At 55.6% G+C, this 17,925-nt stretch overlaps 5 protein-coding genes across 5 annotated transcripts; 1 reads left to right on the top strand and 4 right to left on the bottom strand.

Annotated features, from left to right (window-relative positions):
- Positions 1–2,377: 2,377 nt before the first annotated feature.
- On the bottom strand, positions 2,378–3,250 carry CCMA1212_009259 (uncharacterized protein; the record flags this gene model as incomplete). The annotated part of the gene is made up of 1 exon (XM_073706347.1): positions 2,378–3,250. One exon carries the CDS (start codon positions 3,248–3,250, stop codon positions 2,378–2,380), a length of 873 nt encoding a protein of 290 aa, XP_073555214.1.
- Positions 3,251–3,750: 500 nt separating this feature from the next.
- Positions 3,751–4,863, bottom strand: CCMA1212_009258 (uncharacterized protein; the record flags this gene model as incomplete). The annotated part of the gene is made up of 1 exon (XM_073706346.1): positions 3,751–4,863. The coding sequence occupies one exon, from the start codon at positions 4,861–4,863 to the stop codon at positions 3,751–3,753; it is 1,113 nt and encodes a 370-aa protein (XP_073555213.1).
- A 2,277-nt stretch (positions 4,864–7,140) lies between these two features.
- Positions 7,141–9,516, top strand: CCMA1212_009257 (Serine/threonine-protein kinase sid2; the record flags this gene model as incomplete). The annotated part of the gene is made up of 3 exons (XM_073706345.1): positions 7,141–7,810; positions 8,043–9,081; positions 9,159–9,516. 3 exons carry the CDS (start codon positions 7,141–7,143, stop codon positions 9,514–9,516), a joined length of 2,067 nt encoding a protein of 688 aa, XP_073555207.1.
- Positions 9,517–9,851: 335 nt separating this feature from the next.
- On the bottom strand, positions 9,852–10,172 carry CCMA1212_009256 (uncharacterized protein; the record flags this gene model as incomplete). The annotated part of the gene is made up of 1 exon (XM_073706344.1): positions 9,852–10,172. A coding segment is annotated over one exon (321 nt), but the record flags the coding sequence as incomplete, so codon positions are not given.
- A 1,268-nt stretch (positions 10,173–11,440) lies between these two features.
- CCMA1212_009255 (Nitrogen regulatory protein areA) lies at positions 11,441–14,803 on the bottom strand (the record flags this gene model as incomplete). The annotated part of the gene is made up of 3 exons (XM_073706343.1): positions 11,441–13,477; positions 13,776–14,163; positions 14,373–14,803. The coding sequence occupies 3 exons, from the start codon at positions 14,801–14,803 to the stop codon at positions 11,441–11,443; spliced, it is 2,856 nt and encodes a 951-aa protein (XP_073555209.1).
- Positions 14,804–17,925: the final 3,122 nt, after the last annotated feature.

Here is a 17,925-nt window from a genome sequence, read left to right as displayed (position 1 = left end):
GTTTCTCGTGCAAGGCACCTTGGCGCTCAGCCTGAAATGACCTATTCCATCCCATGCGCCACATGCCACACCCCGTTGCACCACCATGTGCCATCGCCATCTCCAAACATGGCGACTTGAGATCCGAGGGATGCAAGCCGCAAATAGACTCCCAGATATTGTACGTAGCGCGGAGCCAGTGACCACGTTCACGCTCTTGAGCTACGATAGGCAACGCTGCATGTTACACGCAGTCAGAGAGAGTAAATTGCTTCAGTCCGTCAGTCAGCCGTTCCTGCTTCTACATAGCGAGTCCGCACAGCACGAACAATAGTGACGATGCAAGGACAGGTCCAGGGAGATTCCGGTCCATGGAGGCGGCGGTATCACAAAGTGCACGGTTCGTGACTTGACGCCACCCTTTTCCCGACCTTGTTTGATCATCATGACCACCTTCAGGCGTTCACAAGGGGTCAATGGCCCATCCATCCGGCCCACCAATCCCATAGCCAGCCAGAGTGTTGCCAGCGCTCATCAGAAAGCCGGACCAACGCCGTCGCCGCACTCTTTCGCACTCGTACCAAGCTATTGGGCGATATCCAGCAACTACTTAAGGTATCTATCACGTCTGTTTGTCCTTTGTACGGCTCCAACTCATCCTCAGTCCAGCACGCGCCATGCGGGAACACGCAATCCCCGCACAGGCACAGAAACCATGCATGCTCGCACAAGTGGTAGATATCGTATACCCAATCTCCATCCCCTCCATCTATAGGTCTAGCAGCACTGCGAGATGTGGGAAATGGGGGGAAGAGCCATGGAGTCTCCGTCTTCCCTGCTCAACGACCGCATATTATTCGATGTGCCTGCCCGCATGTGCATGCAGCCACGCGATGCGGACTGACAACCGACACAAAGCTGACTGATAATGCGACTCAGTACGTGACTAGGGAGTATCAGTAGGAGCGAAATGCGACCATTGCATGAAGTTCTTATGTACCTAGCTAGGTAGGTGTGCGAGACATGCGAGAGGCTTTCCCCACAAGGCGACTCTCGTTGTCTCCATAGCGTTTGATCACGAGCTCGACTCGGTTCATCGTCCATCAATCATCGCCATAGCCATCATGAGCGACATCCAAGCATCACCAATGACTGCCTCCGTTTGCGCTCCAAACCTGAATCCCCTCTGGGCGGGACTTGAGGCGGCGGCGAATTAGCCCGGCGTGCCTCTATGAAGTCAGTGTGTTCCTCTGGGTATCTGCCATGTCGATAGTTGATGTTTGCTGCAGCCTCACGCCTCTCCAAAGGGATGTCTACATACCAACCTATCCTAGTCTCAGCGCCACAACGCAATGAACAGGGTCAGGTCAAGTCACCTCGGATTCATCAACCTGGAGCTAGCGATAGCAAGTACTGCTCTAGTACGTGCTGCAGCTTCCTGGTACGAGGTAATCTCGGCGTCAGAGCTCGAGGTGAATAGCCCTGCTCAAGCAGGAAGCAAACAGGCCAGCCACGGAGCCTCGCTACATGCAGCCTTTGCGTTCATGGTTTCTGCTCCCTCGCGGCCACTGCCCGGAGCAGTACCTGATTAGACCGCATGCCAACTGAGACCCCGAGATTGCACTCCCGCATGAACTGGGAAGATGGCCACCACGCAAACGGCCACTGTACCTTGGTCGCTACCTTACTACATACCTTAGGTAGGTAGATACTACAGGCAGTATCACCACTGCTGGGTTCTCCTGAGAAAAGGCCCGGCTGTCGCTCGTGCCGGACAGCCAGATCTGCCCTCTGTCCCGCTTTGTGACGCAGGAGGTCGAGACAATGTCTCGTTCAGCGCCCCAAGCACGAGTCGCAAGGCTAGCGGGGCCGCCCTCCCATCTCGTACGTGGGGATCTTACAGTCGAATCGTCTCTCCGTTCGAATGCATAGGCGTCATGCAAAAGACGACTGGAGATGACCATGTGGGAAGGGAGACATAGGCGCCGCATTACCACATGAGTAGGGGGCGAAGGGAGCACGACAAGGAGAACAAGTGATACAGTATCATCCAAATGCCTGATGCCCAGCTTCAGCGACTGTCTGTACCTGTCGCCAGCCGAGGACTTATGGGGAGATGTAGGCCACGTCGCAGAGATGCGAGGCCACCTCAACCCTCGTTCTACGCTACCCTAGACCCGGAACCCTCGAAAGGGGTGGCGATACATAGGACGAACAAGGAACAATTACAGACGAACATAGACAGGCATGCTGGTGCTGAGGCAAAATCAGAAGAACGTGAAACGGTAAAGAGCGTGTGCTCTTACTAGTGATACTTGTACAAGTATGTACGGCTGCGAGCATGATACAGACATTTGGTCGTACAAAGTGGCGAGCCTCGAAATCCGAATCACGTACTTTAAAGCTCGCCAGCACCGGCCTCGTTGATACTCCACTCGCTCCAGCCCTTCTTCTCACCAGGCAGCTGGATGCCCTGCCACTGCTCCTTGGTAACATTCCTCCACTCCTCGACGGGAATCCATCCAATGTACGCACGGTCACCGAACCCGCCAATCCAGTATACCTGCGTAACCACCAGCCGTGCCCATTCGCTGGCATGGATGGGGTTGCCAGGCAGCCAGTACTTGGCGTCTGGGTGCTTAGTGGTGTAGCACGAAGCAAGCCGAACAGCCTCTTTGATGTTCGGCTTGATCGGTTCTAGATAGCCGATGAGCGAGAACCTGGGCAGGTTGGCGGCAGAGTAGGGTGCCGTGTCCGGCAGCGAGGAAGAAGAGAAAACGTCCGGCTCGTCAAGCTTCGAGGCCTCGTCATCGTCTCTGTTACCCAAGAACGGCACGAACGCGGATAGACGAGACAGGAACGAGATGCGCTTGGCCGGCGGATACGGCGGAGTCCACTCCACGGACAGAGAAAGGTTGGATCCCGCGCGGGCATTCTTGAAGCTGGTGGCAATCTTGATGGCCAGCAGCGTTGGGTTCCCCTCGTCTTCGCAGTCACTGATGTAGTCAAGTAGTGCAATCGGCAAGCCGTCGAGCCCCTCCGGCCGTCTCTCCGCGGCATCCGCCTCGCCGGGGGAGTGTGACTTGGGAAACACCGTCGACAAGGTGCCGAGCTTGCTGAGGGCCAACACGCGCCTGCCCATGACGGCCGATTCGAAGCTGGTTGGGATGCGTCCCGCGCCGACGCCGCCCGTGTCACCGAAGAGCGGAGCGGTGAGCTCGAGGGCGGCGGCATAGCCCGATAGGCCTCCAATGAGGCTGATGAGCTTCATAATCAACGATGTTTTAGATGGCAAGAAGAATTTGAAACTGCGGTTTCTGGGACAGCGCAATCAGTCAGCAGCTGAAGCTGGTAGCAGCAGGTAGTCAGGATTATATAGGACAGGCCGCGGTCACGCAAATGCAGAGAGGGTGAAGGAAGGCGCCGGCGTACGACTTTGGCCACGGATAGCTTCTGGCTCAATGCGATTGAGTACAGGGGAGATCTGGTAGTGTACAAGTCAGATGGAAAATGGGCGACGGCATACACGTAAGACGCAAAGAGGGGGAAGAAGAGGCTGGGTCTGATATCCCTGCTCTGGGTCAAGTGATTGTTGGATCATCAACGGCGTTTCGGCAGGTGACTTGACGTTTGAGATTGATAAGATTAGATCACTGACTGTAATTAGCTAGCGCCTTGCTGACATAAGGAGCGTTCTCCAGAAACTCCGAGGTAGTACTGTGAGAGGACTCGATGGGTAGTAGTATTTCCACAGTGCGACGTCCTCCTCTCTCAACCTCTCACGTCCTCCACCATTTGTCGCCCACACTCCTTGTACCACTTCGCCAGCTGGGGGACGGGGGCCAGCTCAAAAGTTTGGACCAGCTTGACGACAGGCATGCGAGGGTAAAGCTTTCTGATCTCGTCTTCCTTCATTATACCGTCGTCCCCGATGCAGCTCCTGGGTATGTCCTCTGGGAAAGCCTCGCTGTGGTATAATATCCATCCTTGCATGATGAGCTGCTTTGCCTTCTTCCACGGCTCCATCTTGTCAGCCGACGGTCTAATTTGAGCCTGTAGCCTCGTGATGGCATCCTTCTCCCATTTGCTCATGAAACTGCCGTCGGCCCCGCTCATCGCTGCGAGGAGGAGCTGATCGAGCCGCGCCACCTCTTGCTCGTCCTCGATGTCGACATGGACGAACGACTGGCCACCAAAGAGCCGGGCCACTGCATGCGGATGCCATGATTGCTTGTCCACTTGGTATGTGTTCCCCGCCATCAGGTGGATAATGCGGACGTTTGGGAGTTGGCTGTCTTCACCGAACAGGCCCGTCAGCAACAGGCTATCGACGGTCTCTACATCTAGCAGCGTTGCTCTCGTCTCCTGGAGGAGCTTCTTCTGTAGAGGGACGAAGCAACTCTCCTTGTTTATTGTGAAAGGTGACAGATCCAATATGTCAGTGTGGCCGCTGAACCATGTCCAGGAGAGAGGGGCGAGGAACTCGTGGCAATATAGCGCGCCATGATGGTACGCAACGTATCGAGCCTCCCGACAGACTCCGGCGATTGTTGGCGGAGCAAGGCTCTTCCATTCCAGAAAAGACGGTTGAAGGAAGCGAAACGGCCGGAAAATCTGCACAGGCAAGGCCAGCTTCCATATTCGGCATCGAAGCTCTGGGGGCAGACGTGAGAAGAAGGGAAACTCTGCTGCACTTTCACGACGTGACGCGAGAAGTTGGCGCTCAAGTTCCTTGATTCGCTGCTCCTGGAGAAACTGAGCTCGTTGCGCCCTCTCCAGCGCGTCCTGTATGCCTTTGAGATTCCTCGCTGACGATGTCTGCGAATCGAAACAGCGTGATGATGTCGATGGTGCAGCTTCGAGCAAGCAGTATGAGGTATCCATGTCGACGGCTGTCGATGATGAGGGACGGGACACTCAACCGCGTGGACACTGCATGAGGCTTTGTGTTGCAGACAAATGTGAAGCCATAATGGATCCGTGGACGGCTTTATGAAGTTTTCGAGATCTGTGAACATCTGCGGACAAATCCCCATTCTACTACCGTTACAGGTACTTCTTACTCGGAGAGTTGAATGAGAGCTTCCGCTCACAGGTCCGTCTTCCAACAAGCTTATTGTTCGCTGAAAGGAACAGTCCCGGTCTTTACTACGCCATCAATCGACTTGTAAGCTTTCTCATGGACAAGCGGTGGCGACTGTTCACGATCTCTTTGATGCTTCGTCTCGGGCGGGCAAAAAATACTCTGATTGTGAGTGCCTTTGGCTTTTAGGGAAACGCAGTATGTGGACGATGATTCGATCAACCATACCATGCGGGTGCTCTCGCGTCGGCGGTGATTGTCCCATGCGAAGAATGGTGGTCAAAGAAGATGCCTCTTTTCTTTGACGATGCCGCGTGATATACTGCGGCCCTTGGATGGCGTGAGAGCAGCACGACCAGGGCCTCTTTGGGTATTGGTGACGACTCATCGTGACAGCATTCATCACACTTGGAGTCATGGTTCTCTATGGTACAATCGATGTTACTATTATTTGGGCCCGATGCTTCCCTTGATCGATGAACTTTGCTTGTTTACTTGATGCCCGTATTTCTTTGTCTCCGACAACGGCATCTCCTCCGTTGAACCTTGTTCCCCCTCCATCCCTCGAGTCACTTGAAACACAAAGCGGCAGAGCATTCAAGAGGGCCCCGCCATGCTCGGCATCAAGCTTTGTTTACACGTCTTTGCGCTCTCCTCCCTTGCGTCATGCTCTTCAGCATGCCACATGTTGTCATGGTAATGACATGCAGGCCCTTTGGCTCAGACAGTTTAGCGACGCTAATCCGCGTGCAGAGCCAAGAGGAGTCAGCCAACATGAAGGTACCTTACCGAAGGACAAAGAGCGTCAAACAACTTGGGTTTGGCTTGCAAGAAAAAAGGGGGGGAAGAAGAAGAGAAAGAATCCGGCTAGGAATCCATATCGAGACATTGGGCGCTGTGCAAGGCCGACGGATAGTATCAAGGCCCCGCTGGCTGGTCTGCAAGGCAACCGAACAGAATCTACCGTACCACCAGTACACGTACCAGGTATGGAAACATCGACGATGAAGCCGATTTGACGTCCAAGCTGAGAGATTCCGATCCTCTGCCCCCCCCCCCCCCCCGCTGTGAGGTCATCGAGGGAAGCAGCATCACCACCAGCCCACTTAACCCTCTTCTGCCTCCCCCCTGCAGCCCAGTTCACGCAGCGGGGTGCCACAGGGCAGGGCCACAGGGCGGCTACAGGGCACCAATAACAGCCCCCACAGCGCCGAGGTGCCCTGTAATCCAGCGGCTGATGGCCTCCAGCGCTCCAACGGCGCCTGTCTAGCGCGTCCCTTTAGCAGCCTTGGGGTCCCCACCCGCGATAATGCTTGTTGCTGCTGCAACCATGTTGACTTCCAAGATCCCGTCTGGTCCAATCGCAGCCGCTGCCCTTCTCCAACATCCCACTTTCCCCCAAACGCCTTTTACCCCCCCCCATGCCACTTTGCATATTGATTGATCAGTGATCGATGATACTACCTTGAGGCCATCGATACCATCTATTGTCGACTGGCTGCCTGGTTGGTTCAGTGATTTATTTCAGAGTACGAGTTGCCGTCTTTGTCTGCCCGCGCAGGGTTGAGCCAACAAGGCGATTACGGTGTCGGTGTTTCCATTGCCTTTGTTTTGTTCTCCTGCTTCCCATTCTCTGCGGCTCATTCACTCATTCGCTCCATCACTGGCTGACCTGCTTCGTCCGCTTCTGCCTTCCAGACAGCAATAGCAATAGCATCGGTTGTCTTTGCATCATCGTGCCCAGCATCTTTCCTGTGGCATACCAGCAATCCGTCTCCCGATCGTCAGCCTCTGGTCTGGTTCCTCCAGCCTTCTCCACCTCTCGACCTCGTCGAAATCCCGTCCACCACTTGGACTCCAGGACGAGGGGATCCGCAGACGCACCTACCACCCATACCCGGTGCAGACAGAAACAGGGCATCGCGCATACATACGCAGCAAGCAGATGCTACTATCCTCCGCCGCAGACGTCCAGCAGCCAATCGATTCATCGGCAGCTTCTATCGGTTTTTCCACCCTGGTCGGCAGTCCCTCTCCTCCACCGCCACGTCACGCCTTGCAGCGGGTTTAAAAAAAAAATGGCCAGCTTCATGTCGAATTTCTTCCCCGGCAGCAGCGTCGGTCCCGGCAGCAGCAAGGACAAGGCGCCGCTGGCTGGTGACGCCGCGCCTCGCCCTGTGACACCAACCATGAACAACATCAACAGCTTCGTCAACCCTCTGAACACGCCTCTCGGGAGCCCTAGCAAAAGGACGATCCCGCCTGGCGCTCACGACCTCCCCACAGTTTTCGACACCGCTATGAACTTGAATTCCCCCGGCATCGAAGCTCCCGTGAGGCTGTCACGCCCGCAGAGCGTAGTCGCTCCGCTTTCGCCCGGCAAGGCCAACAACTCCCAGCCTTCGTCTCAGCCTCACCTCCAGCCTCGGGAGCAGCAGCAGCAGCCCAGCGCCGCCGCCGTCGAAGAGGTCGCCGCACAAAGCGTGCAGAAGGGAAGAGCATCACCCGGCACCCCCAGGAGGCGGCAGGGCCAGGAGAATGCGCAGCCTGTGCCTCGTCTCGCCGCTCACGACCAGGAGCGACAGCCCCACCACAGCCATGCGGCACTCTCTCGCCAGCAGCCCTACGAGACTAAGGATCGTCCCATCATCGCTAAGAGATTTAACACGGCCCGCGGCTTGACGGCGGAGGAGCGCGAGATTCTGCAGAGACCCAATGTGCGCCGAATGGTCAATGTTACGCAGCTTTGTAAGTCTTTCTGATCTGCTTGCCTTGTGTGTCCTCTTCTTTATATGCGCGTCTAGGCCCGGGAGGAGAAACAATGGAATAGAGAGAAATGAAAAGGGGGAAATGGGGGAAGAGGAGGATAGGGCTGTATAGGACCAAGGTCATGGACAGCCTTGGCCTTCCCTCACAGATCTCGACCAAACCGATTTGGCCAGCTGACTGATTGACTAACTGCCCTCTTTCCTCTGTCTAGATTTCCTGGATTACTACTTTGACCTACTTACATATGTCGGCGCCAGGCAGAAGAGGCTGGCCGCCTTCAAGGCCGATGTCCCGGCCCCTCCCGCGACTGACGAGGAAACATACCGACAGCTGTGGTCCAAGTATACCGGTCGAGAGCGAGCCAACCTTCGCAAGCGTCGCATCCGACTAAAGCAGGGCGACTTCCAGATTCTGACCCAGGTTGGCCAGGGCGGCTATGGCCAAGTCTTCCTCGCCCAGAAGAAAGACACGCGGGAGGTGTGCGCCCTCAAGGTCATGAGCAAAAAGCTGCTCTTCAAGTTGGACGAGGTTCGGCACGTGTTGACGGAGCGCGACATCTTGACAACAGCCCAGAGCGACTGGCTCGTCCGGCTCCTGTACTCATTCCAGGACGACAAGAATATCTATCTTGCCATGGAATACGTGCCTGGTGGCGATTTCCGTACCCTTCTTAACAACACGGGGGTGCTCTCCAACCGACATGCCCGATTCTACATTGCCGAAATGTTCTGCGCTGTCGACGCCCTCCATCAGCTGGGTTACATCCACCGAGACCTGAAGCCCGAGAACTTCCTCGTCGACTCCACCGGGCATGTCAAACTGACCGACTTTGGCCTAGCTGCCGGTGTTCTTGCTCCGTCCAAGATCGAGTCCATGCGACTTAAGCTGGAACAGGCCTCAGAGACGCCGGTGCCGTTTGGCAAGCCAATTGGGCAACGGACCGTGGCCGAGCGCCGTGAGAGCTACCGGACGATGCGCGAAAACGATGTCAATTATGCAAAGTCCATTGTCGGCTCGCCCGACTACATGGCACCCGAGGTCCTGAGGGGAGAGGAGTACGACTACACTGTAGATTACTGGAGCCTGGGCTGCATGCTGTTTGAGGCGCTCACCGGCTTCCCCCCATTTGCCGGCGCAACCCCTGACGAGACATGGCGCAATCTGAAGCACTGGAAAGATGTGCTCAAGAGGCCCGTCTGGGAAGACCCTACCTACTTCCTGAGCAACAGGACTTGGAGTTTTATCACAACGTGAGTTACGACGCTTCTTCCTCGCGTCTGCTGCTTTACATTGTTCATACTAACACGGAAGGTGATTGCAATGTCAGGTGCATCAATTCGCGGGCCAAACGCTTCTCCGTCATCAAGGATATCTACGCCCACCAGTACTTCTCCGAGGTAGACTGGAACACCCTTCGGCAGACGCGGGCGCCCTTTGTGCCGGAACTGGACTCGGAAACGGACGCAGGCTATTTTGACGACTTCGGCAACGACGCCGACATGGCCAAGTACAAGGAAGTACACGACAAGCAAGCGGCGCTCGAGTCCATGGCCGAGCGTGAGGAAGAGATGAGCAAGAGCCTCTTCGTCGGCTTCACGTTCCGGCATCGCAAGCCCGCCACCGAAGACGGCGTCAGCCCGCGGAAGCGCATCCCAACTGATGACTCGTTTGGAACCATGTTTTAGAACCGAACATCGCTGTACAAGGAAGTCTATCACGGGGCTACTTTTCGCTCAGCAAGGCTTTTTTGATTGTCGAGGACTATTTTCCTTTGAGCTTTTTTTGCCAGAGTCATATATCTGGCCTAGATATTACTGTTCAGTTGTTGCTTTCTTGCGGCAGCTTTTCTGAGTGGTGGGTTGTCTCCCCCATTCTTCTCTTCCCCCTTCTATAATCGGCAGCAACTCTCGATACTGCGTTTTCCTTGCTTGTTCTGGTTGCGATAACCGAACCTGTCGACAACGGGCTAAAACCCCAAATTACTTCTTTAATCAGACATCGCCTTTTCCCTTCGATTTTTCTAGTCCCTGATGCTTCCTTTTACTCTTCCCCTTTTGTTTTTCGTTCCTATTTTGTGTATTACATGGTCAGAGTTGCAGAGAGGGGAACTGGAGCAAGGGGGGGGGGAAACAACAAAAGAGACGCAAGAGGGGCGCCGGCGGCGAGAGTCTTGTGATGGTATGAAGGACCGGATGGGGCGACTGCCACGTTGGCCGGCTGGCATTTGGCATTCTCGAGAAGCAGTATTGATGCATTCATGTAGGAGTAACAAGCACGGGTATGTGGTACACAGGTAGACAATTGAATGTATGGCTTTGCATGCGTTGGCCGGTGCGAGTGTTTGAGCGGATGGGGTGAAGGCCGTCACTGTCAAGCAAGTCAGGGGGTCTCACGGCCGCCAGCACAAGCTTTCAAGCATCATGAATTTATTCCGCAAGCCTGCCTGCTCCCAAAGCGCCTCATTGCCTGCGTCTTCGGCCCTCATGAGCAAGAAACAAGTAACAGTTATACCCACGTCTCTCCAACTAAAGCAAATTGCAACCACCCCGTGCCTTCCCAGGCTCAATTCGATCATTCCAACAAGAAGAAAAGAGGAGGCTTCAAAAAAGAGCAACAAAGAAGAGAGTAGAAAAGGAGGGAGTTAAAAGGATCCCTTGCGTCGCAGCCAATACTCTGTCAACTAGATTGCCCTTCCCGTCGTCAAGTTCAAGAGGGGAAGAGAGGCGGGGTCAAGAAAGGAAAGGGGGTAAAGAAGAAAGGAAAGAGACAAAGAAGAAAGACAAGCAAAAGGGATCAAAACCCGCCGGCCTGCCTCATCCATAGTTGCAAGCTAATCAAACCATTGACGAGAGATCAAGGAGAAGGAAATGGGTCCAAGGGGAGAAAGAGTAGGCAACCATCTGCCGTCCCGGTGGACTCTGATTGAAAGCAAACTGGAAGAAAAAAAAAAAAAAAAAAGAAAAACTCGGCGCAATCCACCCCAAATTGATCTATGAATATATTCGTAAGACAGAAGAAAACAATTCTGCAGCAATGTATCGACCAGCCCCATCTTCGCTTCACATCTTGTTTCTTGACTCCGTATCCGTCTCGCCAACAGACTCGAATTATGTCGACATCAGGTCGTACGCGCGGGGCGGTCGTCGTAGTATCGTTGAACCTCGCCCATCGCGTTCAAAAATAGGTAGTCTCTCAACGAGCGCCCCACGTCCCTGTATCATAGTTGTCGGATATCACACCAAGGTTGTTCTTCGGAGACCACCGCCCATATTCAAGAGCAAAAAAGAAATGAAGGGGAAAAAAAAAAACAAAAGCCATTGCCAACCTCCGAAAGGTAGTCGTACGTGCAAGCCAAAATTCAGACCCAGGTATCATTCCTTGAACCAACACTCCATGAAGATGCCCATATTTAAAGCGCCCAGTATCCTTTGCGCCGCCATCAGCTCGTCTGCAGCAATGCCAGGCAGCCTGCATTGTGAGTCCATGGTCGGCCCCTTCTCACCCCTAGCCACCACACCTTAATGTTGACCCAAACACTATTCGCATGCTATCCCTTTTCGTCCAAGTATTAACGGTCCGCTGTCATATTCGCTCTCTCGCCGGCCTTCTTCAAAGACTCATAGTCAACCACTCCCATTCCTGGGGGCCTGACGAGCCACCGGCGCTGTTCACAAGGTTGCCCTGGGAACTTCCCATGGACACCATGCTCGATCCCATCATGGAGCGTTGACCCATAGAGAAGCTAGGGTTCGAAAGCATAGTGCTCGAGATGGAAGGCATGCTGGGGGTCGGGCCAAGCTGTCGCCCAATGGAGTCCCCCGGGCCGTCGAGATCCATGGCCGTTGAGGAAGTGCCCTCGCTCTTGCTATGCCTGCGCTGTCTTTTGGAGGACGCCGTGGCCGGTCGGGACATGGACGACGAAGCTCCGGGTCCAGGTGTTGTCTTCGGCGGCGCCGCAGCAATGGGCACGACGCCCTTGCCGCCCACAATGGTGGCTCCTCCATATTGGCTGCCAGGCGTGCTGCCCGCGGTGTGCTGTCCACTGCTGGCGGGGCTGTCGCCGTCCTTGTTGCTGCTGGGGCGGTTTGTGGATGGCGGCGTCACGGCTTGGTGGTTCGCAGTAGCAACGGCTGCGGTCGCGGCGGCAGCGGCAGCCATGGACAGTGACGAGTTCTTCCTCGAGGCGGCGTTGGAGCCATTGGCCGCGTTTTTCTTCCTCGATCCTCCAACTGGGAGGTTGGCACCGGATCCCCTGTTTCTCTTTTTGATAACGTCCGTCTTCAGACTCAGGGGCCGCACGACGCCATGCAGCTTGAGGAAGAGGCCACAGGCATTGCAGAGAGGCTGGCCCTCGGGATTCCGTCTCCACAGCGGAGTCGTCTGGGTGAAGCAGTTGGTGCATGTAGTGGGAGTGGTGTTCTCTCCGGGGTTCCCACTAGCCGCATGCAGGTTGGTCGAGGAGCCGTGCTTGGAGCTTGGGGGCGGTGAGGCTGGTCTGCTCGGCGCAACTGACGAGAAGCCGGAGGCGGTTCCCGACGCATGAGGGCCCGGTGAGCTGGGGAGCGACTGAGCGATTTGCTCGAACCCGCTGTGCTTGGCGGCCATGTGCGCGGGTGTCGACGAGTTGCGAGGGAGTTTGTTTTGTCGCTTGTCGTTGCCCATGCCGAGGGTCTGCGAGTGAGATCGGCTCAGACTATGGCCATCCCAGTCGTTGCTGGTGTCGACGTAATCAGTCGTGATGCTCCCAATCTGAACGTGCTTGCGAGTGGGGCCGCCAGGAAAGCGAGCAGCCTGCGTGCTGAACTGTCCCGGCAGAGAGGCGTCCCAGCTAAACGTCCCTGCCTCGTCAACGGCAGATGTGAAGTCACCGTGGAGGCCAACGCCACCGCGGTCCAGGAAGGCATTGCCGTCATCTTCATCAGACTCTCCTCCAAAACCGAGCATGTTCCCTTGCTGCATTGGCAGAATGGGGGAGGCGACCTGCGAGTCCGTCTGGAACACTTGGCTTGGGTCGATGTGCCCAAAGGAGTTTTGTGCAGCACTGTATGATGCCACCGCCTCCGAGCTGGTGGTTGTGGAGGGGAAGGCAGCACCGCTGCCGTTGCCGCCGCCGCTGCCGCCGCCGCCATTGGAATCGCCGTACATGAAGTGGTGGTTTAAGTGGTGGTTGAGGTTACCGGAGCTTTGTCGGAAGCCTTGTGCACGGTGGTGCTGCTGGTGCTGCATCTCTTGGGAGCCGAAATAGACACCGTCACCCTCGGTCATCGGATGTGGGGTAGATGTGGCCGACGGATACCCTGAGCCAGTCGGAGAGTAGAAGTCGGGATTGTTCAGCGAAGATTGCAGCGCGGCGTTGTTGTACACGGAGGGAAAAGGTCCATTGTGGATCAATGGGGATGTCGATGGAGAAAAGGAGAAGTTCGGATGGAAGGGAGCAGAGCCAAGGACGCCGTCGCTGTCAATGAAGTCGAGGTTGAAGGCAGAGCCCTGGTTGTTGCCCATTTGCTGCTGCATGGACATCGCGTTTGTGTTGTCGAGAGAGTATCCATTGAGGTCCGGGTCCGCCTCCAGATCGAGGCTGAGGCCAGACGCACTCGTGTTGATGGCGCTCACATGGGGCGAGAAGTTGGCAGGCCGTTTCCTCGTCTTGGGACACATCGTTAGCAATCTCCCATAGCGCAAGAGGTGGTTTGTTAGATGAGAGAAAGAATTGGACAAATGCGCACGCGGAGAAACGACGACGGCAATTTATAAGGCAGAGGGACGGGTACATGCAAGGTAAGGAGAAATAATAGGTAGGCGAGTTCAAGGCGGAACGTGGCGTGCCATGCACGGCAAGCCCTAAAGCATAAGATAGACGGAAGAAAAGAAAGTTGCGAGGGCACTGGAAGGCTTGATCCGCTGGGTAGGGGCTTCTGTTCCAATGAAAGTCGAATGCACTCACCCGCCGGTCGTCTATACTCGTCTTTCTGTCGTGTCGAGGGACGTAATGGAAATCATCAAACTGTCCCCGCTGGTGAGGTGGCGCTACAGGGACGGACTGGGCGACGAATTGGTTGGCAGACGACCCCTTGCGGCCCTTGATGGGGATTGCCGAAGCCAGCGGCCTGGATGATTTGCTGGTCTTGGTGGCAGCGGTCTGCGGGCCAGAGAGAGACGGTGCGGGCGGCTGGGGTGAGTTGTCCTTGACAGAGGCTCCTCCCTCCTCGGCGAAGATGAAGTCGTCAATGTTCATGGCATCCACGCCCTCAGCATGGCTATCGGATGTCTTTCGCAGCTGCTGGGCGATGCCGCTGGGCGCGTTCTGTGGTTGAGTCGGTTGCGAGAGGGATCTGTGATGCAGGGAAAGACAAGATCAGAAAACATGTCAGCCAGCGGCGGGATGATGTGATGAAGGGCGAACCCGCTCCCCTCCCCCCAAAGGGAAAGTCAAGCCGTATCTAGCCTTTTAGACGGGCATCGACGCAAAGAACGGCAGACCAATCAGATTGGGATGGCGAAGCATGAGACGGATGGCAAAGGAGATTTGTTATAATAATACCTGTTGTGCGTCTTCTGCTGTTGCTGCTGCTGACGCTTGCGCAGGTTGAGGGCCATCATGCGCCACGTCAAGTTCTCCATTCGCTGCTGGTTCGGCAGCTGCTGCTTGGTCCTGTTGAAGAACTTCCAGATCTGGGCAGCCAGCGGATCGTCGCTCTGCATCTGCTCGAGGCTGCTGGACGAGCCAGCAGCGGCGTTTTCGAGCGACGGAAACAGGGCGGAGTCGAGGACGCTGTTCTTGCGAGACGAGGCGGCCTGCCTGCTCGTCACGGCGGCAGGGGCATTGCCGTTGGTGAGTGCGACATGGTCGTCTCGCGAATCCATGCGGGCGAAACTGCGGTCGGTACTTCGATGAGGATCGGGTCTTCGCGGGAAGCGGTAATCGTGTTCTGTGACAGTCGGGTGCATCGCAAGCGGCCCGACAGCTGCCATGGATCGCTGGAAGCCCTCCGGACGACGCTTGCTGGAATGAAGTGGGAAGGATGACAGGGAAAGCTACGCCTTGATGTGCACGCCGAATGCGAACGCTGTACGGAGAGTACGTAGGATGATGCGCGGCCGAGTGGAGGGGTGACGAGAGAGGATCAAGAGAGAAAAAAAGAGTGAGAGCAGCACGGAGTACCCCTGCAAGTTTCTGCTTGACGTCGTCGGCCTGTGACAGGCCAAAGTAGGAAGGCTAATGGGGGGGGAAGAAGAGAGAGAGAAAGCTGGCGGCGACCGGTGCTTGGATGAGTGAAATTGGGGGAACCGCCGCACTCTGGCCGGGCGGGTCCTCTGGCCTCAATACAAGAGAGCAAGCAAGCAAGGCACAAATCTCGAGCTTTATCGTTAGGTACCTTAGGTACTTAGTAGGTAGGCTTGGACTTGCACGGGTACGTTGAAATGTGTGTGCTTGCAGTCAAGGTACCAGTAGGTAAAGGTCGGTATACCTAGTTAGCCTTGATCTGCCAAAGAGCCGTCCAGCACAGGCGAGGTATTGCAAAAAGAATTCGTAGGTAGAGTGAGGTGGTATTATGCGTCGAGTTGGAGGCAGCGAGGGATTACCCAGGACTGGGCGCCGAAAAGAGGGCCTCGGTGTGGACTCAGATCGCGCGCGTGCGTCTGTTCTTCTGTCTTGCCGACCCTTGTCGAATGTCTCAGAGGCTGAGCGTCCGAGTGGGAGCGACGCCGTTTTGATCTGAGGGTTTGCGTTGCTGTGCCTGGCTGGAAAGATGGCGAAGGCCGGCGGCGGCGCTTTTTGGAGGCCTTTCTGTCGAGGGACTGAGGCGCCTCGAAGGGTGCGCGAAATAATAAGGCAAGGTCGACAGCCAGAGCCAGAGCCGGAGAGTCAAGAGTCAGAGTTCAGAGCAAAGGCGAGAAAAAGAGCGTTGATGCTCCGATCCTAGGGAAATGCCTGGGACCTGCTAGCAGCAAGCCGGTTAGAGGCAAAAATGGGGACGCGAAGATGGAGACTGACCGATAATACTCCCGTCCCCCGTACCTGCCGCGCTTTCTGATGATTACAGACAGGCAGGTGCCCTGCCTGCAGCGACCTCGCCTCCAGGTCCTCGGTACATCTACGCGCTGGATGCGTCCGAGTGTCGGGTCGCGTTTTGGACGACTCTGAGCAGAGCGGCCGAGTACTCATACATGGCCCTGGCGTACCGGACTTTCGATGTGGGAAGGACCCTCGTGGCTCACAGCCGTCGGGTCCCACTCAGGTACGGCTAGGTACTTTCCAACTTCGACTTCAAAGGCACAGTGAGGGTACAGAGTACGAGTACAGGCAAGTACTGAGTTCCTTCAATTTCACCTTGGCATGTGCTTGGGTCGAACGAGGCGCTCCTACCTTAGTACTGTACCTACGGCGAATCGGAGAGCTTAGAGGTACCGGGCGCCACCGTCACGAATGGACTGCTAACGGACAGGGGACTATTTCGTCCTCGAGGCGCCATATCAAGTACTTACTGGCGCATGTGCCAGATACCCATACCTATTTCATACAATCAGCACTTACATTATTCCCAAGGGCTCGTGATGCAGCAGAGCGAGTCTGCCGCCGAAAACTAATATGGAAGAAAAAAAAAGTAGAAGACGAAGGGGGAAGATCGGTACCATACCTTACTTCATGCTCGCAATCTCAGGCTGCCACCTAAAGCAAGAACCCTCAAGGGCACCTTCTGGCAGACAAGTGTCGCTTGAACCGAGAACGGAGCTGCGCTTCTGCTACATAAATGGGTCCCACCCATCTGACCCCACCATCCCGAGCCCTGAGACCAGACCACCTGGGACCTGTCCAGTAGGAGGAGTGTTGGTCCTTGTACTCCGTTCAGGTGCGGTTGAAACTTCATCCCAAGTCGAGAGTACGAAGGCAACGCACACTTGAACAGGTTGAGGGGGGCGATCTATGTCCTCCGTCCATGCAGCCACGGAAGCGTGATCAAGGCGATCAGGGCAGTACAGCGAATCATGAGTCGCAGACTGGGTATGTACGATGCACGCAAGCCAGGGACCGGAGACTCTTGACGCGGTTGTGGAGCGGGGAAGGCAAAGTTCCCTGATGTGCCTTGTTTTTTGGGCGTTTGCCTCTGCCGCTTGAGCATTCGAGTTGTTGTTCCAGTGAAAGAGCTGGTCGGCGTGAGGATATTATGTGCTCCAGACCCGGTATTTACTGGCCAAGCCAAGACTTGATGGCTCTCTGTGTGCTCCTACAGATGGCAGAGCAGAGCCAGCAGTTCAGGAAGCATTAGTCTTGACAGCTGTCTGTGGTGCCGCGAAAATACGAGGTACGGAGCAATTATGTATCTACCACTACCAAGGTAGGTAGGTACCTTATATCAAGAGGATGTCCGAAATGGACTGTATTGTATGAGAAGACCGGGTACTAACCCAGCATCAAACCACCGCTAGGTAGCAAGCACCTCTGCTTTGCAGCAAAGTACTCCGGCAGCTTTTCCTCTTTGGATTCGAGGTTCGAACTCGTCCCCGCGCCGATGGACCGCCGTTCCCGCTTCAGATATTTCTATGCCGTGTTGCGTGTTTCGTACTCGGTGCCCAGCAATACAGTAGTACCTCTGGGCGTCTTCAACATGGGTGCGTCCGGCACCCTCTCGCAACGAGAACGTCGACCGGTCCAAGACGGGGTCTCACGATGGAGGTGGGCATGCAAGCACTGATGCAACGCAACGCAACGGGTGTCGAGGACCGGACCCTGGTCCGAGTCTGCGCTGCCTTGTGGGGGCTCTCGGCGTGGGGGATGCAAAGGAAATCAATGAAATGAAATACCATTAATTGCTGCTATGACTAGCGGCACAGAAGCTCTCCTCACGGCATCATCATGATACTACTACAGTACCTACTCTTACTCTGTTCGAGTGTTGGTAGGTAGGTCGGGATTCCTTCCAAGGACCAGAGCAATGGCTGGCAGCAAGCGTAGAAGATGAGGCCAAAAACAGGCAAAAGCGTCAGCCAAGGGCAAACAGTAGTGGCAGTGATGAAGCCGCGTGGCTGTTCCATCTTCTGTCAGTCTATCGACGCCGTCTTTAGTCCATCAGCATCAGCCGTGGCGCTCTACT

The sequence above is a fragment of the Trichoderma ghanense genome, assembly GCF_004382785.1.
Source record: "Trichoderma ghanense strain CCMA-1212 chromosome Unknown scaffold_15, whole genome shotgun sequence".
Classification (NCBI taxonomy): Eukaryota; Fungi; Ascomycota; class Sordariomycetes; order Hypocreales; family Hypocreaceae; genus Trichoderma; species Trichoderma ghanense.
Note: the sequence above shows the minus strand (reverse complement) of the source record. Positions and strands in the feature narration are given on the sequence as shown.